The sequence below is a fragment of the Spinacia oleracea genome, chromosome 5 (assembly GCF_020520425.1).
Source record: "Spinacia oleracea cultivar Varoflay chromosome 5, BTI_SOV_V1, whole genome shotgun sequence".
In the NCBI taxonomy this organism is placed as follows: Eukaryota; Viridiplantae; Streptophyta; class Magnoliopsida; order Caryophyllales; family Amaranthaceae; genus Spinacia; species Spinacia oleracea.
In genome coordinates, this window is record NC_079491.1 from 108486968 (window position 1) to 108512276 (window position 25309).

At 39.3% G+C, this 25309-nt stretch overlaps 1 protein-coding gene across 1 annotated transcript; it reads right to left on the reverse strand.

Annotated features, from left to right (window-relative positions):
* Nucleotides 1–211: 211 nt before the first annotated feature.
* On the reverse strand, nt 212–25057 carry LOC130461775 (uncharacterized). Its single transcript, XM_056829980.1, has 3 exons — nt 24523–25057; nt 24118–24357; nt 212–456 (listed from the first exon to the last, which is right to left on the reverse strand). The coding sequence occupies exons 1-3, from the start codon at nt 25055–25057 to the stop codon at nt 212–214; spliced, it is 1020 nt and encodes a 339-aa protein (XP_056685958.1).
* Between the last annotated feature and the right edge of the window lie 252 nt (nt 25058–25309).

Sequence of the window (25309 nt, forward strand, 5' to 3'; positions counted from 1 at the left end):
ACAGATTGGATGCTCTCCCATACAGAATATCTAAAGAAGTAAAAGTATCTCCAGATAACATCAACTGGAGGTCTATAGACAATCCATTCTCAAATCTCTGAGCTCGAAGCTCTTCTATAGAAACCACTTTCAATACAAACCTAGACAATTCAATGAACTTGGAGTAGTACTTAGTGATTGACAACCCTTCCATCTCCAACTCTATAAATTCTTAGGGTTTGTCCTTCTTCAAGTATGGTGGGTAAAACTTGTTCCTTAGAGAAGTCTTGAAGGATTCCCACCCAAATTTTGGTAAGGAACTCAAGTCATTCTCACTCCTTTGCCACCATAAATCAACTTCATTCCTAATGTGGTACACAACACTATTAACCCTAAGGTTCTCTGGGCAACTCACAACATTGAAAAGCTTATCGAATTCCCTTAGACAATTCCCTAGGATACCGAGGTCAGACTCCCCTTGATACAATGGAGGCTTACTTTGAGTTAGCTACTTTCTTAAACATTTCCCTAGCAGGGTCACTATGCGGAATGTTTCTAGTCTCTGCTAAGGTTTGAGCAACCAAAGCTAGCTAATTTCCTAACAACTTCATATATATCTTGATCAACCATTCTCCTCCTCCTGAATAAAATAAAACTTCACTTTAACGATTGGGTTTGACATGGGAAACACTTAAAGTTACTTACCAAAAAACCAATTCAATTTACTTTGCAACAAATGTCATAATAATTCGGACATGGGGGAGAAAGTGGTGCCACTTATTCAGCCACCCCTTCCCTTCTGTTCGAAGTTCAGGTAATTAAGTGGTAATTAGATTAACCATGATTCACTTAATTAAATCATTCAAGAATAAGATAATAAAATAAAACTTGGCTTTACTTCCTAAGAAATGACTTAGATTGGAAAGCTTGGCAACTTGGAGATGGAAAAGAAAATAACGATACTTTTATTGCTTAACTTTAAGATTCTACGTCCTTGAAATAAATGAACAAAATGTTCAACTAATAACCATAAATGTAGTTTTGCTACTTATTGCTTCAACTAATAACGAAAAGAAATGCTAAACAATTACAAAACTTTACTTTTAAATGCTAAAGGCATCACGCCTATTATTTCTTTCTCTATAAGCATGTGGAGTAAAGTCTTGATCTTCAGGATCATCATTGTCTTCCACCGGGTCTGAATCATGATCCGTATCATTACCTTGTCGAGACATGCTTGAGACTTATTCATTATCTTCAATTTCTGGTTCCATTTTGATATCTCAATGGTAGATTTGAAGGAAATATGTCCTTCACCCAAGGTGCATTAAGTCTAATACCAAGGTTCAGATTAATTGCGAACAATTAATTCAGTAAGATCAAGTGATCGGAACAGCTAGCTGGAGCAATGCTTTCGATCAGTGAGTTCTACTGAATATTAAACTCACAGCTTACTCTTGACTGAACCTACAAGGTCACACCAATGACACGTAACAGATCACCGGAATAAATGAATCGGAAATTCATTTAATAGCTTTTCGGGAATTAGTTGGAAAACGTATTATACGACACGACCTTGCATCGGAATCGTATATCGTATCGCGAATATTCGTAAGCTAGGAAAAACGAATAAATCGTATCGTACGACGGTGATTCGTCGTATACGAAACGATAAATAATATCCGGAACGATATTAAGTCGCGACTACGAAGAGCGGCCTTCGAGCCGAGTGCACGAGGCACTCAAGGCCCATGGGCGCGTTGGGCATGCAAGCAAGGCCGCAACAACATGGCAGCGCTGGCCCATGGCCGAGCGAGCTGCGCATGTGTGCGCGCGGGCCGAAGCAGCAACACAACAACAACAAGCGCGGCCCACGGCCCAGCGCGCTGTGCTCGTGTGTGCTCTTGCGCGGGCTTGCTGGCCGGCCTTGCCCTTGTGGCTTGGTCGGTTAGTAAGGTTATGTTAATAACCTTCTAACCCTTTTTCCAACACAACACAATTTCAGTAATACTCAAACCCTAGAGTCACAGAGAACCCTAATTCTCTCTGTGCCTCCAAAGTGAGTTCTTCCCAAAAAGCAAAGTATCTTGATCGATTGTCTAAGCTACGGTAATCAAGACGGATCTGATCGTGTCGGTGAACCAAGTAGAGGAACGACAAGTGGAGTTCTAAGTTCGTGTTCGTTGACAATTTGTGGAAAACACGCTTCAAGCGTAAGTATGCTTAATCTGTGCTTTATACATGCTTCCTGGCTTTGGGGATTGTTTCCGCACATGTTAATATGTTTAACTGTATTTCCCAACAGTGGTATCATGAGCCTTATGTATTCAAAGCATATTTTAGCATGATTTATTTATTTTTGCATCTGTCGAAATTTTGGAATTTTTTGTGAATTTTTCGGATTTATTATGAATTTTTGGATGAATTGCGTAATAAGGTCTGAATTCAAAAAGTTTCGCTTTTTCGATTTTTAAAACCCTTATCTGATTGAAAACGATTTTCTAAGATCAACTCATGTGAACGGAATTGCAAAAACAGGCCTCGAAGTGTCGTTTTTGGGGCGTTTTTGTTAATTTTTTAATAAAAATTAAAAGTGTCGGACAGTAATTCAATTAAAAGGTCAACCTAAACTACTCGGAATTGCTTGAAATTTTGACACAATGTTACTGGGTACATTCATGATCTATGGTAAAATTTTCAGTTTTTCCGGTAAGTATAAACCCTAATTTTGCTTTTCCCCAAAGCGTAAAATTTGGAACCCTAATTGATTTTTAAATAATTTTGGTTTAATAATTCGGTTAATTGGGAAAGGGAATATAATTTAATGGGTCAGTGGCTAATTTTAAAAATTATTGGATTAAAATTTTGAATGATTTCGTTAATTTTAATCGCACTTAAACCTAATTATTAAAATCTGAAATTTAAATGTTAAAGAACGATTTAAAGTTTTGGATTTTATTATTTAAAAGTTCAAAATTTTCAAGTTGATTCGTTCGTTCTTAAAAATTTGAATAATGTTAGCCTTTGATTTAATATTTTACGAAATTGGATTGTCGTTAAAGTTTATTAAATCGTTAAAAATCATTGTTTTTCGAAAATAAAAATCGTAACTTTTTGAAAAATAATATTAATGCAAGGCCGTGAAATTAAATTTATTTTTAATTGAGTTGGTCCGTAGGCACGAACCAAAAGCACGAACACGATGTATGGTGGACGTATGGCTCGACGAGCCATGCGGGCTGCTGTACGAGAGCCGAGCCGCAGCGACACGGGCAGCAGCAAGCTTGTTGCGTGCCTCGTGCGCGCTGGGCGAGGAAAGGGCAAGCAATGCTTGCGGGTGCTGCGGCGAAACAAGGCGCAAGGCCTGCGACGTCCAGCACAATGATGGCACGATGACGAGCGCGCAGGGCAGCGACGAGCTGAGGGCACGCGCGTGCGCCTGGCTGCGGGGTGTGTGAGCTTGCTCGTGCGCCTCGTAGGCCACATGCAAGGGCAATGGGCTGGGCGCAAGCCTAGCCCAACTATGGACTTGGACTTTTTTCGTTGAAAATTGTTTATTTCGTTGGGCTTCGCATATTTGCATTAATTTGGGCTAACGGGATATTTAATTTAATATTTTATTTTCTTGGGCCGGGCCGCGAGTTTTAATTTAATATTTCATAATTAATTATCCAGAATAATTATTGGTTTGAGTGGGAGCCACTAAATGAAATTAAAATGAAATAATTATTTTAATTATTTTCGTAGGTCGCATTATTTTAATTAAATTCAATTTTAATTAGAATAAAATCTAGGGATTAATAATTTGGAAATTGATTAATCTTTTAGGACGCGTTTATGTGAACGTGAATTTTAATTAATTCACGTAAATACTTGCATATTTATATGGGACATTCGTTTTAGCATACGAATGGGTGAATGCATAGAATATATATTTTATGTAATGCAGGTACTCCAAGTGACTAGTATGGCCATTTAGGATAGTTAAATACGGTTTGCGTACCGTTCTATCTTTGAATGTAAAGCTTTAAATATGGTCTGCGTACCATGGAAATTTTGATGTAATTTATTATTTGCAAGTATTTCTAAGTTAGCATTTGAACGAAGATTCAAGACGATGCCAAGCTAACAAGGAGGTGATGAAGATTCGATGCTTCAAGACAAGATGTTTTGGGCCATACTAGATCACCATTTATTTATGCAATTTAATATATATATATATATATATATATATATATATATATATATATATATATATATATATATATATATATATATATATATATATATATATATATATATATATATATATATATATATATATATATATATATATATATATATATATATATATATATATATATATATATATATATATATATATATATATACTTCCTCCGTTCCGGAAATATTGCACCATTTGTTTTTTACACTATTCACACTACGACTCTGGCCATTTTTTGTGATTTGTACGTAATGAAATTTTATTCATGTGGGGTCATGTTAGATTCGTATTGATATATATTTTCTAAATATTAATCTTTTATAATTTTTACTTAGACACGATTTGAGATATTAAGAGTCAAAGTAATGGTTAGAGGAACAAAAGTCAACCATGGTGCAATATTTCCGGAACGGAGGAAGTATATATATATATATATATATATATATATATATATATATATATATATATATATATATATATATTATGCGTGAATGTATGAATGTATGTATGCTTTGCATGAATAGGTTGTTTCGTATGACTCGATTAGATTAAGTTCACTAAATAATCGAACCAACATAGAAACAACTAGGTCCAAAGTAATATTGAGTTTAAAAATTGCCTTCCAAATCAAGCACTTACAAAAATCTAAGGATCTAAGGTAGTAGTTTTACGCCAAAGCGAGGTGCTATTTTAGTTGACTTAGGTAGTAAGGCATCCTAAAGGAGCACGTTGATTGTGGATTCAACTCAAACAACAATGGCATTATGTTGTGGCAATGAGATAAATTATGGTATTAATTTATTAACCAAGAGTAATTTGGAGATTACTAGCAATAGGTTTTGCTTACCTAGAATCTTAAACTACTTAAGACATGCCAAAGCTGCTTAAGGATTTAGGACTTTTGGGGTCTTGGAATCGTTTCATTCTTTCTGGACCATGTTTTTGCTTTTTGCATGAATGAAATGTTTAATAGCTTTAATGATTGCATGCTTGCTTTTATTTCAAATTTATTGAAGTTTATGAATGGTTATTTATTGCAAATTATTTTCCATTGTAGTAATCAAACTGGCCGCAATCAAAACACAACTCAAAGTAACCGAAATTCTGGATGTAAAATTGAACCTATCAAACTTTCTTGATTGGGAGAGGAAGCTTCGGCAAGTCCTCAGGTGGAACAACATTGAATATGTAGTTGACCATCCCATCCCCAGCTATTACTCAAAGGATATGACTCCAGAAAAGCACTGTGCGTGGGCGAACCACATGTCGCTAGTGATGGATCTTATTCTTGGCTCTATCCCCAAGGATTGGAGTGCAAGGTTCGTTGCATACGAGCCATGAGCACTCTTAAGGCATCTTAGGGATATATGTCGTGGTAGATTTCAACATGGTGGTCAACATGTCGACCAAAATGTTTTTGAATTGGTAAATTCATTTGAGGATCTAAAGCTTAATGCTCCACTGGGTTGTTGCTTTGACGTCGAAAGACAAAAATCAAGGGAAAGGGTCATTGATCTTGAAATGACAGAACAGACGCCAATCAGAACTCATACAAAGAAAATGGTTGGGCTTCTTTGCTAATCTCCATTACCTCCAGAAAGTTGTTATGGCCAAGCTTAACTTGATTCTTGGGAAAGCACTCGTATTCCGTATGACCTAGCTTCTTACATATCCTAAAAGACACTAGATTACCATCACAATCCTTTCCAGGATGGTTCCTTGGGCACTTCTTGCAGAAATGAACTCTATCTCCACCCTTTCCTAACTAGTTCTTGTTCCCGTTGTTGAAATTTCGGTTTCCACCGTTGTTTCACTTAAACTAGAATTTTCCATTGCCTTTATTCTTCTTGAAGTTACCTTGATTCTATTGGTTTCCTCCATTTCCATGGCTACCAACATCCTTTCTCTTCTCTCCTGCTCCACCTTTAACCTTGTTCTTTCACAACAACAATCCTTACAGATGGGATACTCTCCCAAACAAAACATCTAGAGAAGTAAAAGTATCTCCAGATAACATCAACTGGAGGTCTATAGACAATCCATTCTCAAATCTCTGAGCTCGAAGCTCTTCTATAGAAACCACTTTCGATACAAACCTAGACAATTTAATGAACTTGGAGTAGTACTTAGTGATTGACAACTCTTCCATCTCCAACTCTATGATTTCTTAGGGTTTCTCCTTCTTCAAGTATGGTGGGTAAAACTTGTTCCTTAGAGAAGTCTTGAAGGATTCCCACCCAAATTTTGGTAAGGAACTCAAATCATTCTCACCCCTTTGCCACCATATATAAATCAACTTCATTCCTAATGTGGTACACAACACTATTAACCCTAAGGTTCTCTGGGCAACTCACAACATTGAAAATCTTATCGAATTCCCTTAGCCAATTCCCTAGGACCGAGGCCAGACTCCCCTTGATACAATGGAGGCTTACTTTGAGCTTGCTACTTTCTTAAACATTTCCCTAGCAGGGTCACTATGCAGAATGTTTCTAGTCTCTGCTAAGGTTTGAGCAACCAAAGCTAGCTAATTTCCTAACAACTTCATCTATACCTTGATCAACCATTCTCCTCCTCCTGAATAAAATAAAACTTCACTTTAACGATTGGGTTTGACATGGGCAACACTTAAAGTTACTTACCAAAAAACCAATTCAATTTACTTTGCAACAAATGTCATAATAATTCGGACATGGGGGAGAAAGTGGTGCCATTTATTCAGCCACCCCTTCCCTTTTGTTCGAAGTTCAGGTAATTAAGTGGTAATTAGATTAACCACGATTCACTTAATTAAATCATTAAAGAATAAGATAATAAAATAAAACTTGGCTTTACTTGCTAAGAAATGACTTAGATTCTTGGCAACTTGGAGACGGAAAAGAAAATAACGATACTTTTATCGCTTAACTTTAAGATTCTACGTCCTTGAAATAAATGAACAAAATGTTCAACTAATAACCATAAATGTAGTTTTGCTACTTATTGCTTCAACAAATTATGAATGAAAAGAAATGCTAAACAATTACAAAACTTTACTTTTAAATGCTAAAGGCATCACGCCTATTATTTCTTTCTCTATAAGCATGTGGAGTAAAGTCTTGATCTTCAGGATCATCATTGTCTTCCTCCGGATCTGAATCATGATCCGTATCATTACCTTGTTTAGACATGCTTGAGACTTATTCATTATCTTCAATTTCTGGTACCATTTTGATATCTCAATGGTAGGTTTTCGCTCACTCAGTTAGGGTTTTCAACTTCTACCTCATCATCATCTTCCTCTTCCCTCTCTAGTTCCTCATCTGAACTAAAGCTTGTTTTGTTCCAATCCTACCCTCTTGGTAACTCTTTTCTGCCACCTCAATAATAGCAGCCATCACATCATATCCAGGTCATATCTCCATTTCCCATCCCTAGTACCATACTTCCCAAGGTTTGGAGTTTCATCCTCATAGTGCAATAAAAGTTTGATTTTAACTCTACATAAGGCCCCCTAAGGGGCAAACAATGGATGGTCAAAGATGCCATAAAGTCTTCTCTCATCAAATAAGGCTTATCACAAAGCTTTGCAAAATACTCACATCCAAACTTAATCTTCCTCACATAAACCTATGGGGTTTCATCATCATCATTCTTTTTGAGGTGTCCTAAGTGAGAAAGTCTTGAGGGCAATATCTTAATTCTTGAAAGAAATAAGTTAAAAGCTTACTAAAGATTCTCACTAAACCAACAACCAAATAAACTTCGAAAAGAAATTAAGTTTCGTGTAGTTCAAACAATCTCAATGCACAATTATATGATTCACATGGAATATGATGCATTTAATCACATAAGGCATTTTAATTCACTAAAAGAGATCAATTAATTCAAGTAACTTACTTAGCATATACTTGAAATAAAAGATAGTACTTAAATGCACATTTAGTCAACTAAATACGCACTTCTTACTTCTACCCTTTCCTCACAAAATAAAAAATTTAAAAATGCAAAATTAATTAAATAGATAATATTTTCTAAATTAATTCAGAAGTAATTCTCAAAATATTCAAAAATATTTCAAAATATTTCGAAAAAGAATTAAATTACTATAAAAAATTTTATTTTAGAATTCGAATAAATAAATAAAAATTAAATCCGAAAAAATTCGGAAAAAAAGGTTGGAAAAATTAAATATAATTCGAAATTAATTTTTGAATAAATCTCAAAATATTCGGAATTTTTAATTAATTAAGAAATAAATAAATACTTATAATGCTAACTGTAGACGCCTACTTTTGTCCCCATTCCCGAAAGGGAAGGTTCGATGATGAAAACATAAATCTCCACTTGACAACGCATCTCCTATAAAAATAACAAATCTCAATTACCCTTCTCGTTTCACCCGAAACCTGCTATTTATAGAAACCTGCCATTTATGGAAACCTGCTAAAAATAGTAACTGCCGTAAAAGGGTAGCTTCTAAAAGTGGCAAGTCATAAAAGATAGAAACCTGTCAGAATTAGGTGTTGCACTCTAACATAAATCCTAAATGAGATAGAAAACGGCGAGAATCCTATTCCTAATATGATTCGGAAATAAGAATTACGTATTAATTAAAATCCTAACGAGCCTAGAGTTCGTAACGGGCCCAGACGCATTCCGTCATGAAATTGATACGCACTAAAAGACTCGATTAAGTCTCAAACACTACGGATTTCAGGAATCCGAATCTGACTAAGAAAACAGCCCAGACCCTATTTTCAACGCCTGGCTCTGGGCGCCGAAATCTTCGGCGCCCAGGCCTGGGCGCTGGAATTACCTGGGTACGTGTTTTTTCCTAATTCTTTGTGGATTAGAGCTCTGCAATTCTATCTTTCCACAAACTCTTTTCTATAAATATAGCCCAAGTTCGACGTGAAATCACAACACATAATTCATATTCTGAGTATTGACTCCAACCCCTAGCCTGAGCCTCACGCTGCGAAATTGTTCACGCGTTCTGTCGCAATCGATCCATAAATCGAACAGAACGCATCCTGTCCCATAATTTGAGATTCGTTAAATAAAAAGGAGAAATAGCAAAGTCCAAGTGGTTAGTTTTCTGAGAACCGTGACGCACCTCTCAAGGGTGCGTCGTAATGTGCCCCTTTTCTATGATTTAATTGCTTTCCTCGCCCTTTTTATGAACTGTTAAACTAACTAAATCTGATTGTTCTACCACGCCTAACAAATATAATATTTTTGGGAAATTGGATTATCATGCTAGGTCCCTTAATGCTATTTAAATCAGATAATCGCGATCGATCTAGTATTATATGTTGCATATTGCTAAAATCAACTCAGATTAGTTTAATAGTTAACGCATGTCCCTTCAATTATTTATGCTGAGCTAGTAAGGATATCCTGCATCTGGAGTTATCGACGAGCGAGTACTCCTCTCGGTAGTTACAGTCCCCCGAACCCTCAATCTCTACCTTGCGGGTGTATGTTGAGAGATCCCCACACCAGGGATCACAAGGGAACCTACGGCCGTCGTGGTCAAACATAATTGCACTCCCTTTATGTCACGATAACCGGGTTTTGTCAGTTTTTCTCATTGTCGTTAAAAATTGAATGGCGACTCCTATATTACTAGTCAATTGGGTGTAAACTCACAGGAAATCCAATTACACTTGATTGAATAAAAAGAATCGTCACACCCACGAGGGACGAGGTCACGCATTAGCCTCGTGCTTTTTCGACCCCCTCAGAGTGGCGACTCCGCTGGGGATAGTGAAGGAAATACTCGTGCTTGTAGGTAATCAAAATAGCCGAAGGGTGAAACGATCCTACCCCGCGTTTATTTCCCCATCAAGTTGGGACGACCTGAAAATCAGCATATTTCCCTCAGGGAGTTTGGACTAAGGATACCCATCGCCAATCGGGGGGTGCATACGCTTCGAATGTTGTCTACTCGACACTTTCGCTAGTAGTACACCCGTCCCAAACCCAATCGCTCGCCCACTAGGTCCCTCTCGCCTGCATGCCCCCTTTGCTTGCACTTGCGGGTTGGCCTCTTGGGCGAAATTCGTCTGTTGAAGACACTACCTCGACCGGGGCATGTGTTGGATCTACGATAGAAGCGGTACCAAACCAGGCGCAAATAACTACCCATAGAAGCCTATCATAAACTACATGACATGTTATTATCGCCTCATGATGAATGTTAGTTATGTGTAGCGAAATATGTGATTGTGTGTGACAAACTATCCGAGAAAACCAACGACCTTCAAAATTGCCCAAACATTCATAGACTAATTTGCCAAAGAGTTATACCGAAATACGTGTTTCGCAAACCCGAATGATCGCCACAAAAATAAGCGACGCTCGGGATGGCCTGTAACGAATCCCACAAACGCTGCACAACGCGTAAAGGACGTTATTAGGCAAGCACGCAAATCGAAGTCGCATAAACAAAAGTAGACGCAAACAGAAAACGAGAATCAGCCAGGGACTCATTTTCAACGCCCCTGGCTGGGCGCCAGAATTTCTCACGCCCGACGCTGAGCGCTGAAGTTGCTGCTTGGCCTTCTGGTCAGGCGCATCAGCCTCGGTGCCCGCGCAAAAGAAAAAAACACTTAGCACCAAAAAACGTTCGTAAAAAAAAAAGAATTGCTACGAAGGCGTAAGAAAAAGCACTCGATTCTAGAGGCGACTCAAAAAAAAAACAAATAATAAATAACTCTTTGTGTCGTTGATAGGCCTCCTACGACGACAATGTTCGGCACCAAAACCGAACACGCTAATAACTATGAATGTCACACGGGCAAGTGTTTCGAATATTTAAAGAATGACCAAAAAAAAAACCAAAAAGTGTACTAATAAAAGAAAGAGCAAAAAAAACCAATAGAGAGAGTCGAAGTCTAGACTAAGTAATGCTTGAAACTTTGGGAACCTAAACTTTAGCTTATCTTATGCCTAGGACTGGTCCTGCCACTTGGTGCCGATCAGGGAATCAACGGTTAGTGCGTCTCGAAGATACATCGCCAACATCAGGTTTAGTGACTCCAAGCTCCGTCCGTTATCCCTCATTCCAAGGATCTCCGCTTCCCCAACCTCGATTCGCACCTTCAAACATGTCCATCGAAGATTTGCGAGACCAGATGGTCCAAATGACCCAACTTATGGGCCAATTGAAAATGGAAAATGAAGCTTTAGCGGCTGCACAAGCCAAAAATGACCTCGATAACGAAAAGAGGATTGAAAAAATGGTCCTACAACAAACCATGGGGAGCAAATACTTCTCCCTCGATCCTGAAGCTTTTCCTGGCAAACTACCAGAAAAGTTCAGTTCATCTGACTTACCAAAGTTCAAGGCCACGGAAAATCCCCGTGATCATCTACTGAGCTTTGTGAATGCCATGAACTTGAAAGGCGTGGACAAGTCCATGTATTTACCTGCCTTTTCTTTGTCCTTGGAACCTATGCCCCTCAAATGGTACTATCACCAGGACCCTAAGCTCTTCCATACTTGGGAAGACTTTGTCAATATTTTCATCAAGCAATACTCGTCGAACATGGATTTCCAAGTCACCATGCGCGAGCTGGAAGTTCTCTTCCAAAAGAAAAATGAGGGTTTCACAACCTACTTTTCTAGATGGAGGGACCAGGCGGCCCAGCTAATCAATAGGCCTCCCGAAACAGAATTGGTCCAAAAATTCATTGACAACCTGGACCCGGCTTACAGACAACACCTTAGGTACCTGGGACTTGACACTTTCAAAAGAGTTTATGATGTGGGAATAAAGATCGAGGACGACCTCGCCAAAACCATACAAAGCAAACCCACATATAAAAACAACACCTATAATCGGGGTAACACATCCCAAGCCCAAGAAGTCCATGCTGTAGAAGAGACTCCCGCCCGAAGAAGCCCTGGAAGATGGGTCCGAGACCGAAAGTTTTCCCCACTCGGGTCGACTTTGGTACAAGCCTTTGAAAGATTAACCAATCAAGGAAAGTTGAGACCTATAGGCCCCACCCGTGACCCTCCTGTCAAAAGCAAATATTGGGTCGAAGGTACTTACTGCAAATTCCATCAAGGAAATGGGCATGACACTGAAAACTGCTGGAACCTAAAGAATACCATCCAGGACATGATAGAGGATGAAGTGATACCTATCCCTAACGTTGGCAAGTCAACAACAACAAGAGCCCACTCGGCTCTTGTCACATCTCTCTCGACCAACCAGAAAATGAGAACTTCGACCCTACGGTGTACATTACACCTTAAGGTGCACCACTCGCTGTGGTCTCTATGGATCGAATCGAGAGAGAAGTGTGCGGTGTGTGGGATGATGATGCTGAAGATATCTACCTATCTCAAGTGTCGGGCCATGACCTCTTTACTGAAACTTGGCCCGGGTATGCTCTCATCGACACCACCACTCAAGAACCCGAAGTCGACAACCTCACCAGATCAGGAAGAATATACCAGGCTGACATTCGCCCACCTCCTATGGACGATATCCCAGTCAGACAAGCTCCTGAGAATGGACGGCACACCACCGTCGCAGAAGTCATTGAAAATCCTCTTTTGAAACAATTGAAAAGAACCAAGGCCGAAATTACCATCTGAGATCTCATGTGTACCTCAAAAGAACATCGCGAAAAGCTTATTCGCTCACTTGACCTCATCTCAGTGCCTACAGATATCACACCTGACTCATTGGTTAACCACGTCACGAGAGATGCTGGAGAAAAGGCCATAGTTTTCACTGACAAAGATTTACCCAGAGAGGGGGGTGCCCATAACAAAGCCCTCTATCTAGTAGTTGGATGCAAAGGGCAAAACATCCCCCTAGCGCTCGTAGATAACGGTTCGGCGGTTAACGTTTGCCCGTTGCGAACCGCCCATTGCTTGGGACTAGGAAGCGATGACTTCCAAACCTCCACACAAGGGGTACGAGCCTATGATAACTCCCGAAGTCCTGTGTTGGGAAAAATCAACCTTACCATACAAACCGGGCCTGTGGCGCGCACCACGGAGTTTCAAATAATCGACATCAAGCCTTCTTTCAACCTCCTATTGGGGTGACCTTGGCTCCATGACTTAGGAGGTGTGGCTTCTACCCTGCACCAAATGGTTAAACATAACCATAACGGGGTAATACTAGAAATCCGCGCCCCTCCTCTCGACATCAGTTGTACTATGGTTGGAACGACCGAAACTGCAGACGATCTTTATGGGTTTCAAATGGAAGAAGCAATCCAGTTCATTGAAGACTATGATCCAACATTTCTAGGCCCGCATGCATCCCGAGTCATCCCTAGAATGCTGCTAGCTCAAGGTTATTTCCCAGGAACCCCATTGGGCATAAGGAAGAAGGAATGCACATTCCATCCTTTACCCAACAAATCTACTCCCTTTGGCTTAGGCTATGAACCAACGGAGGAAGATATTGCTGACCGCCTGTCTGGGCTACGCCTTAACAAAGCCAAACAAACCACCCTCCTTCCCCCGTATCAAAGAACCCTTAACGGGATGTTCGTTCGAGAAGGAGAAGAACACCCATGCTGCGATTTCCCTGAACCCTTCATTCAGGATGGCTTGCTAAAACCCGGATTTGAAATTTTCCATGACTGCCACACCTTGGATGAGGCACCCCACCTCACCAAGACTAAAACAGCTGAAATATTGGACAACCAGACTCTATGGACATTGTTTAACGAATCGAGGCCTATGGAGATCGAGACTGTGATGACTACCCTAGCTTTACAAGATGAAGGTTTCGATCCAACCCGGTTAATCTCTCCTGCATCAACACTAGAAGAGATCGAGAACGGATGGGTGAAGACATATCAGTGGGTCAATACAAAAGGAATAGAATTCAAGATGAGTACCGGCGAAAGACCGAAGTTTTATGAGACTAAACCCCAGGCTTGAGCCACATAGAGCACCATTAGTAAAAAGCGCCTAGTAGTTCTTTAGATTGGTAGAAAAAAAAATAATAGAGACTTTAGATGGTCCTACGGCCCCTTAGAATATAGGTCAGTTTTATTTCAGTGTGTTTTCCTTACTTTCCGAATCAATAAAGGCGTAATATTTCTCCTAAAAATTTTATTCTAACACTAAATAAGCACCAAATGTACTTGCAAAATACAAAAATAAAGAGGCGGCCCACTCTAGGCCCAACAAACAAAGCCCACTCGGTTTTGAAATAGTGCCATGGGAGCCAATTCACGAAACCCACAAAATAAACCGCACCATCCCATTCATATCCCCAAAACATAAAAGTCAACCAGTGTAACCATAAAAATCAACCCATACAACCCAAAGAAGTCAAAGGAAATCAAAATCCAAAACGAAAGCAAATGTTGCTTAAAAGGAGAATTAATAAAATATAACCCCACCAATCCTTCAAAAACGACACGCACCTCAACCCACCTCAAAAGCCTACACAAAGATCTTCATAACTTCCGCACCCTAACTCCATTTTCAAAACTGTTTCGAGTCACGAATAGAAAAACTTAATCCGGACAAAAATGCATTTCACGCTAACAGTAAAAAAAGCCTCCGAAATAGCCTCAAAATTGACTTTAAATACGAGCAAAAAATCAAGGCACAAAAAAGAAATAAATGCAAGAACATGTGAAGCAAAGCGTCAAAAACGACCGCCAGAAATCATTTTCAGCGCCCAGGGCTGGGCGCCGAAATTTCTGACGCCCCAGCCTGGGCGTTGAAACTCTCTGCCTGCCAAAAATTTTCTTTTCAGAAGTGCTCGTCATTTTATCCGCACACAACAGAAAAATAACGAACACTTGGGGGGTACAATATGTATCCCAATAGGCTTACCAAAAATATAGCCATACAAAAGTAGTCGAATTTCATTTTTTACGCGACTTACGGCAAAAAAACGGCAGACGAAAATAATGATAATACTTCACTCGTTTGACCGATTAAGTAATATGCTACCACCTCAGGGCATATCTATTAAAATCTGGCATCCTAGAACTTATTCTAGCTAGAACTACGCGCGACCTGATTCTGACAAGATACGTAGGCAATCCTCACCAAGGATTCGGTCCAATAAAAAAACAAACATACACAAATTGTGCAAAAAGTGTTAGACATATAAAAACATAAAAAAGAGGAGAAACAAAAATAAATGAAAATGAAAAATAAAAATACGCCTTTATTGAAAAAATAATAAGAAGGAAAACAAAGTGCTAAGAATAAAAACAAACACAACTGAAATAAATAAAGGGCACCTACACTCTAGCAAGAACTACACTACTCTAGTTCTTCCGGATCATCAAATAAAGTCTTATAGAGGGCAATGTTCGCAGGATCCACCCCCACAGTCTTCTGCGCTGCCCCCATATCAATCTCCATAAGAACCGGCTCCTGGACACTAACCTCCAAAGATGCCAAGGCTTCAGAAACATTCTCAGTTATAGCCCGCTCAGCCTCAAGGGCACAGACAATGGTAGGGGAAAGGTTATTAATATCAACTGGATTAGTCACTGTTTCTACAGGCGGTTGAGCCTTCCTGACCCATACATTGTTCCGGCGACGATCTCCGCGAGAGCCTGCACTTCTTTTAACAACAACATGCCCCTTCATCTTAGGCATCTTCTTAAGCCTAGAACTGGAACGGGGAGGAACTTCCTTTCGCTTTCGATCAGGACGAGCTTTCACAGTCTTAATACTATAGGTACGAGGTTCGGCAGAATCAGGACCCTCATACTTAACACGAATACGAGGTATCAAAAGCTCAGCCGGCTCCCCATTTCGAGCCTCGGTCCTCACAGCCTTATCATCGGAACTCATCCACAACTTGTAGTTTTCAGAAAGACCCACAAAACCATTTGTAGCCGCGGCCCAACGCGGGAGACCATCATAATACTTAGCCCATGCTTGAACCCGTGCTTTTGAATGGGCCGCTACTGTAGGTGGTACCGTATCAGAAAAGGGGATAGTCTGCCTTAAGCCATATCGACGCATGACTCGGTAAGGGAAAATGTAAATGGGCCGAGATAGCCCCAACAAGGAAACATAAACTGATACATCAGAACCCCCCGTCATAGTAGTCAAACCCCACCATGGTACCACCCACTTAATAGAACAGATACCATGAGTAAAAAAAGAGGCCCATTCGGCCTCGTCCTGGCCTCGGTGCAGATATTTTCGATTACCCAAGGCTATAGGGTGATAATGTTTAGGATCGGCAGGAGTCTCTAAGAGCCTAAGCCGTTCCGCAAGCCAAATCTGCAAAAACAGGGTACGATCGAATCAAAAGAATGAAAAGGAAAAAAAACGGTCCCTGGGGCGCAGTTTCAACGCCCAGGACCAGGCGCCGAAAACTCCAGCGCCCAGCCCTGGGCGCTGAAACTCAGCCCCAGGCAAAAGAAATATATGCAAAAGGGGCGTATGCGTGAGCAAAGAAGAAAATCGACTACCTGCAGTAATAGGGGCTTCCCTTAAAATGTTCAGATTTGGCATCCTTCTTCAGCTCATCCGCACTCAGCAAAGTCTCGGCAACAACCAACGGCATAATAGAATAGCAACTTTCCATCTGGCTAATCAAGGGGATCAACCTTATGTCACCGAACGCGCCATTGTTATTCTACAGCAAATAGTGATTCAACAAGCAAAATACAAGGGCTCGAATATTCAATTTCTGTTCGGTCATATTCTTACTAGGCCTAAAGTGATGTTTTACAAGTTTTACCAAGTTAACCTCGTCACCTACAACAATTTCAGCAAACATGTTATCATCTAGTCCTAGGAAAGCCCCTATGGTTGTTTTACCCTCTTCAATAGTGCCAGGGGTAGCAGGAGTAGCATTAGTAGGATAACCAAGGATCGCAGCAAATTCATCTGGCAAAGGACATATTTCGTTGCCCCGAAAGGCAAAAACACGATGATCGGAGTCCCAAAAGCTTAGGGCAGCATGCAGGAAGTTATAATCAATGTTAATTTGTTGTAAGCCTAAAAGTGCCTCTAAGTGGTATTCTTTTAACAAAGCCTTTTCTGTGGGAGTAAGGGCCCGTAGCCAACGCCTAACAGTCTGTTGGAGTGAGAAAGTAGGGATCGACATGGCAAAAGCAATGAGTAATTAAAACACAGCAAAAAGAGAGAAGGAAATTGAGAGTGGTGGAAAATAGGGACGTATCTAGCCCCTATATATAGCTGAACGCACCCAGTGACGTCCTGATCCCATTCGGAAACGTGTTAGGAAATCCGAAAGTCAAATATCACCAGGAAAAGACTTCCAGCGCCCAAGGCTGGGCGCCGAAATGTTTAACGCCTAGCCTTGGGCGCCGGAAATGCAGCCCAAGGCCCAGATTTCACAAAACGCGGAACAGGAAAGGACTTAAAACCGTGTTGCTAAACACGAGACCCTATTGCAAGTAGGATCAAGCCCAAAAGCACCTTTAGCTCCCAAATAAGCAAAAATAAACATTAAAACTTGGTCGAAACTTAGACTTGTCTCAGAAAATGCTTATGTACACTTTTCAAATCAAAATAAATATCATGGTCATTCTTCGAAACACCAAAAAATGTGTGTCGTTAAGTCGTTGGTTTCCCAAATAAAAAAAATGTTTGTCTGTCAAAGGATTAATCCGGGCCAAGCTAAAACCGGATGTCGCCTGAAAACTGAAGTCGCACTCCACGGCTTCGCTAAAATAGCACACTACTATAAAAGGTCGCTCGCGCATACGAGCATGACCCCAAAACATGATTACAAGATGCGAAAAACGACCGACGAGCCCCAGTGCTTGGGGGCTCGCGAAAAAAATATACTCCAACGAGGAGCGCACAATCAAAATCACATTCCCGGACTACGCCATACACCATCTCATGTTCGGATATCTAAAAAAAAAAAACAGGTTCGACCTCAGAGAAAGGTCGTCATTGACACTTGTGCATGGTCCTCTGATCAAAGACCAAGTAGTGGCAAAAATCGAGCCGTAAAGACTAGCTCAAAACCACGAAAGCAGACGGTCGCAAGACAAAGGTCCGTCCAAACCCGTTGTCAACCCACGTTCAGGTTACAACTAAATCCGAGCATCCCTCGAAAGAATTCGCTCTTGCAAGAATGAATAAAAGAAATTCTCAAAAAGAAATCACGATGAAAAAGTAGGAAACTTGCCCATCTTAGTGGGCAGGATCGCGTCACGAACCACGCGAGTCCCAAATTGAAAAACGAATTCAGGGGCGTCCACCCTCAGCGGACAGGGCTCGCCCACCCGCAGCGGGCGGGGTCTGCGTCACACCGCGCAGGTCCTTAGTTTTCAAAAAATAAAGTCTTCAAATTCAAAATAGGCTCGCCATCTTCAGCCGGCGGGGTCTACGTCACATACCACGTAGGTCCTTATTTTCAAAAAGCACAAACAAATTTCAAAACAGATTCGTCCACTTCTATCGGACGGGGTGTCCACCCTTAGCGGACAGGCTCGCCATCTTTAGCCGGCGGGGTCTGCGTCACTAACCGCGCAGGTCCTTAGTCGCTGCAGCGATAACTCTTTTTGGTTTTCCGTTTTTCCCAAAAACGATGTGAGTAGCTTTTGGTTTTCCGTTTTTCCAAAAAAGAACGATGTGAGTAGCTTTCCTTTTTCCACAAAAAATTCAAAGATTGGTTTTCCGTTTTTCCAAAAAAGAACGATGTGCTGGATTTTCCTTCGTTTTACGTCCCATAAGAACAAGGGGGTTTTCTCGTTTAACTAGCCTTGAAAATGAGAATCTTTAAAAAACATTTTTACCTCGTGGTTGGGCTTGGCCAGGCCCAATTACACTTTACAGCTTTGATTTCGAAAACATCTGTAGCTACTCCCAATGACAAAGTGAGGGAGTTTCTACGCACCTTTAGATCCTTCCAATGACAAAGTGAGGAAGTTTCTATACTATCAGTTGACAAATCCCAATGACACGTGAGGGATATGTCGACACTTCAAAGTGATGACCCTTAAGTCAAATGTTATCACTCGGGGGCTCGTGAGACCCTCGCAAAAAACAGGTCACCATGACTTGTGTGACGCACTCCGTCTAATACTTTGACCATCGTCTTACTCCAAGACTCAGTCAAAGTGGGGGCTAACTGTAGACGCCTACTTTTGTCCCCATTCCCGAAAGGGAAGGTTCGATGATGAAAACATAAATCTCCACTTGACAACGCATCTCCTATAAAAATAACGAATCTCAATCACCCTTCTCGTTTCACCCGAAACCTGCTATTCATAGAAACCTGCTATTTATGGAAACCTGCTAAAAATAGTAACTGCCGTAAAAGGGTAGCTTCTAAAAGTGGCAAGTCATAAAAGATAGAAACCTGTCAGAATTAGGTGTTGCACTCCAACATAAATCCTAAATGAGATAGAAAATGGCGAGAATCCTATTCCTAATATGATTCGGAAATAAGAGTTACGTATTAATTAAAATCCTAACGAGCCTAGAGTTCGTAACGGGCCCAGACGCATTCCGTCATGAAATTGATACGCACTAAAAGATTCGATTAAGTCTCAAACACTACGGATTTCAGGAATCCGAATCTGACTAAGAAAACAGCCCAGACCCTATTTTCAACGCCTGGCTCTGGGCGCCGAAATCTTCGGCGCCCAGGCCTGGGCGCTGGAATTACACGGGTACGTGTTTTTTCTTAATTCTTTGTGGATTAGAGCTCTGCAATTCTATCTTTCCACAAACTCTTTTCTATAAATATAGCCCAAGTTCGACGTGAAATCACAACACACAATTCATATTCTGAGTATTGACTCCAACCCCTAGCCTGAGCCTCACGCTGCGAAATTGTTCACGTGTTCTGTCGCAATCGATCCATAAATCGAACAGAACGTATCCTGTCCCATAATTTGAGATTTGTTAAATAAAAAGGAGAAATTGCAAAGTCCAAGTGGTTAGTTTTCTGAGAATCGTGACGCACCTCTCAAGGGTGCGTCGTAATGTGCCCCTTTTCTATGATTTAATTGCTTTCCTCGCCCTTTTTATGAACTGTTAAACTAACTAAATCTGATTGTTCTACCACGCCTAACAAATATAATATTTTTGGGAAATTGGATTATCATGCTAGGTCCCTTAATGCTATTTAAATCAGATAATCGCGATCGATCTAGTATTATATGTTGCATATTGCTAAAATCAACTCAGATTAGTTTAATAGTTAACGCTTGTCCCTTCAATTATTTATGCTGAGCTAGTAAGGATATCATGCCTCTGGAGTTATCGACGAGCGAGTACTCCTCTCGGTAGTTACAGTCCCCCGAACCCTCAATCTCTACCTTGCGGGTGTATGTTGAGAGATCCCCACACCAGGGATCACAAGGGAACCTACGGCCGTCGTGGTCAAACATAATTGCACTCCCTTTATGTCACGATAACCGGGTTTTGTCAGTTTTTCTCATTGTCGTTAAAAACTGAATGGCGACTCCTATATTACTAGTCAATTGGGTTTAAACTCACAGGAAATCCAATTACACTTGATTGATTAAAAAGAATCGTCACACCTACGAGGGACGAGGTCACGCATTAGCCTCGTGCTTTTTCGACCCCCTCACACTAACTAATTTTAAAATAATCCTTAAATAATAGGTAGCTTATTTTTCAAATCTTAAGTAACACCTTATATTTGTAATAGGTACCTATTTAAAATAATTTTGAGTTTAAGACAAGAAAATTTTAAATCCAATCTAAACTTCCACAAACCACTTAAATAGTACTCCCTCCGTCCCGGAATACTCGACCCGGTTTGACCGGCACAGAGTTTAAGGGACTTGAATTGACTTATTTAATTTAATAGGTAGTAGTTGATAGTGTGGTATTATTTTAATGTAGTTAGTGGGATGTGGGTTAAGAGGTGGGGTTGGGGGAGAGTAGGGATTGAATTTTTAATTATTTTTTGTATGGAGTAGGGGGTAGGTGGGTTAATAGGGGTGGAGTGAGAAATAATATAATATTGTTAGAATATTTCCATTTTTAGAAACAGGTCAAGTATTAAGGGACGGCCCGATAAGGAAAACAGGTCAAGTATTCCGGGACGGAGGGAGTATTAATTACTATCAAGTAGATAATCTCAACCCCAGCTTAAGGAATTACCACTTTGTAGTATTAGTTACTACGAAGTAGCTCTTAAACTAGATCTCTAAGATACCATTTTGTAGCACCCTAATAATTCTTTACTTTCTAAAACTTTTTTCTTGAATAAATAAAAGGAATTACTAAAGTATTACTATCACCGTGATAATGGTTAAGGTTGTGTACCAGAATAACACAATGGAACTATTAACTAACTTTCAAAACCGAATGAAATAGTTAATGGCCTCCTTACAAATCGGAATCCTTAAAGGCCCTAATTAAAATCCAACTTAAAATAAATCCATTAGCTGTAAATCATTGTCTATACATTATTGAAAATGGAGTTTATAAAACCATGCAAGTAAAACACACTAAACATTCTCAATCCCGAAATGCCGAAATAACTTCACCTGCAAGCTACCTCTACTAGTCTTGCTTTAAAAATCTACTCACCAACAAATCAAATGCAATGATGGATCGTCGTAGAGTCATTATTGAATAGGTCATGACCAAAAACAACATTAATCACGTAATACAAGCTAAAAGAAATCTAAGCTAAGCATGCTTCGCTCTCAAACAATTAAATAAGATCGCATGCAAAAGCCACATCCTTAAAATCAACTCCTGGACGTGAATAAAATCAAAAAATGACAAGACTTGACTCTTGACACAAACTCCTAAATCTACTTCTTCAATTTAAAACTATTGGATTAAGCATGAGCCGAGTTCCTTCCTTGTGTCCCCTAGAGACTAGCGTGGGGGCTACCCAACTATTATTAATTAAAACTATGTCACAATTCTGTGAAGGAATTCTAGTGCATTTATTAACTATTAAAATCATATGGTGCAACGTCCTGTACCACGACGGACATCCAAACGACAAATCCTAGAGACCTCCCGCATATGTCCACTTTAGGTATATACGTTCCAAGAGATTTGAAGCTTATTCTCTTTCACTTTAAGTTATTAATATTTTATTCAAAGGCTGACTAACGACTCGATTAAATAAAACAAACACACTTAAATAAATAAACAATTCCTTTTCAATCCTTTAAATTTTGTGATCAAAGAAACACTTGACTTTAATTAATTCCTTTACCTACTCCTACTTCGCTCAACATGATTAGATAAACACGCGAGCTATGCCATAAAAGACACAAATAAACCTTGTATAATCTCCTTGACATGCTTGTAATTAAAAGTACAAGACACGATTATCCTCCTTGACATGTACATAATTAAAAGTACGCAACATGGTTATTAATATTCTTGTAAATAAGAGTACAAACATAACTCAATCCAAGATTTTAATTAATAGTACAAACATGATTACTATCCTTGATATGATGTAATTAGAAGTACATATATCAATTAACTTAATTGATTAATCATGTTTGCTATTAAATTCAACAAACATAAACGATTGATCAAGTAAACATGAACCACAAATTCAATCCACACTTAATCATGTACAACATGTATTATAATTTTCCCTAGACATGTACGTACCTTGATTAGGTAATGTAAGGGGTCACAATTGCAATTCACTATTCAACTAGAAATCTCTTCTTATCACAAAATAATAAACCTTAATTAATCACCTAATTCATATATAAGTCTCCAGCAACATTATTATTTCAAACCATCATAAATAATCTAAAATTATTGGTTTTTAATATAATCAATTAACCTAATTAATCTCTTAAAACCCTATCATGAAAATCTATTTAAATCATGCATTAAAACCCTTAAAATTAAAGCTTTAATGCTACTAATGTAATCTGAAAATATAACCAATCACCATATTTAAAATATTATTTCAATCATGCTAATTAATCAACATAATACTTTTAATTAAAACACTAGCATAAAGCATTGTTAAAATCAACTTAAAACCTTAAAATTTCATGCTTTTAGGCATTAAAAGAAATCTGAAAATTCAATCTCATATATAATTAAAAATCATCATCATCAACAACAGCAACAACAACAACAACAACAACAACAACAACAACAACAACAACAACAACAACAAAGCCTTAGTCCCAAAATGATTTGGGGTCGGCTAACATGAATCGTCATAAGAGATCGCCATTGTGACCAAATCAAACCAGTAAGGAGAGGGAAGTTAAAAGAATAGACAATGAAGAGGAAGAAAGTGAGATTAATGAAAGTAAGGTACGAGGAAAATATATATAAATATATATTACATAAAAAAATATGATAAGGGATAATAAAAATAAATAACGTTTAAAATATAAAAAAAATAAAAAAGTAAAATAAGCACATTGCGAAATAACAGTTAAAAACAAAAATAAAATAAAATGTAAGAGAGTCAAAATGGAAGATATATATATATAAGTCAAATGAAATCATCAATGTATATTCTCTCCCTCCACTCTGTCCTATCCAACGCCATATTCTCCTCAATCCCAAATAGGCTCATATCGTACTCAATCACCTTCCTCCAAGTTTTCTTAGGTCTTCGATCCCCTATCCCTTGCAATTCTACCACTTTGCCACCCTTCTAGCCTCCTAACAGGGGTATCACTTGATCTTCTACTTACATGCACAAACCATCTTAAACGATTTTCCATCATCTTAAATTCAATCGGTGCAACCCCTACTTTCTTCCTAATAATATCATCACTCATACGATCCTTTCTTGTATGCCCACACATCCAATGTAACATGCGCACCTCCGCCACACTCATCTTATGCACGTGACAATGTTTCACTGCCCAACATTCCGTGCCATATAACAACGCCGGTCGAATTGTCGTGCGGTAGAATTTCCCCTTCAATCTTTGGGGCATGCCTGGATCACATAGGAACCCCATGGAACTTTTGCACTTTAACCAACCTGCTTTGATTCTATGAGCCACATTGCCATCCAATTCCCCATTCTTTTGGATAATAGATCCTAAATAACGAAACATTTCAGATCCTTGGACAATTTTCCCATCTAAGATAATCTCCCCTGTCTCTCTGTCTTGGACTCCAATAAACTTACACTCCATATATTCCGTCTTGTTTCTACTCAGCCTATTACCCCGAGATTCAAAAGTTTGTCTCCATAACTCCAACTTACCTTCCACTCCTTCTTTGGTTTCATCAATCAACACAATATCATCTGCAAACATCATGCACCATGGTATACTATCTTGAATTGACCTCGTCAATTCGTCCATGACTATAGCAAAAAGAAACGGGCTAAGTGCGGAACCTTGATGCACTCCAATCGTAATGGGGAATTCTTCGGCCTTACCAACATTAGTACGCACACTCGTGCTAACTCCCTTATACATGTCCTTGATGGTATCAATATACTTCATCTGAATTCTTTTCCTACTTAATTCCCACCAAAGAATTTCTCTCGGTACCTTATTATACGCCTTCTCCAAATCAATGAAAACCATATGTAAATCTTTCCTCTTATCTTGATAATTCTCCATTAGTTTCCTTATAAGATGGATAGCCACCATAGTCGGTCTCCTAGGCATAAATCCAAACTGGTTTTCCGAAATCTTCACAGTTCTCCTTAATCTTTGCTCAATAATCCTCTCCCAAAGTTTCATAGTATGACTCATTAGTTTGATTCCTCGATAGTTGGAACAATCCTGGATATCACCCTTATTCTTGTACAAGGGCATGATAGTACTTTTCCTCCACTCTACTAGCATCCTATTACTTCCCCCAATCTTGTTGAAAAGAGTTGTTAACCATACAACCCCTCTCTCTCCCAAGCATCTCGAAACTTCGATAGGTATGCCATCGGGCCCCACTACCCTCTTGCGTCCCATCTTTTTCAATGCCAGAAACTTGAATCTAACAAAAATTAGTTAACTAATTATAATTTTTTTTATCAATATAGTGTGAAGGAAAAAACAATCTCTCCTCCCTTCTTTTCTCTCTTCCCTCTCTTTCTCCTTCAAAACCCTTTTTTTTAGGGGCTACCACCAACCATTACGTTGATGGTAAGCCCCTATTTTCTTGTTTTCTTCTAGCTTTTGATTTAATGTTTAGAATAAGAATTTTATTCACTCTCTATTGGA

What these genes read in the sequence shown, in the direction of transcription:
- LOC130461775 (XM_056829980.1), bottom strand. Translation starts at nt 25,057, where the DNA reads ATGGGACGCAAGAGGGTAGTGGGGCCCGATGGCATACCTATCGAAGTT. An exon ending in GAGTGTGCGTACTAATGTTG is followed by an intron (nt 24,358 to 24,522) that starts GTAAGGCCGAAG and finishes ATGAAACCAAAG; the next exon opens with AAGGAGTGGAAGGTAAGTTG. An exon ending in GGCTCATAGAATCAAAGCAG is followed by an intron (nt 457 to 24,117) that starts GTTGGTTAAAGT and finishes CATTGTATCAAG; the next exon opens with GGGAGTCTGACCTCGGTATC.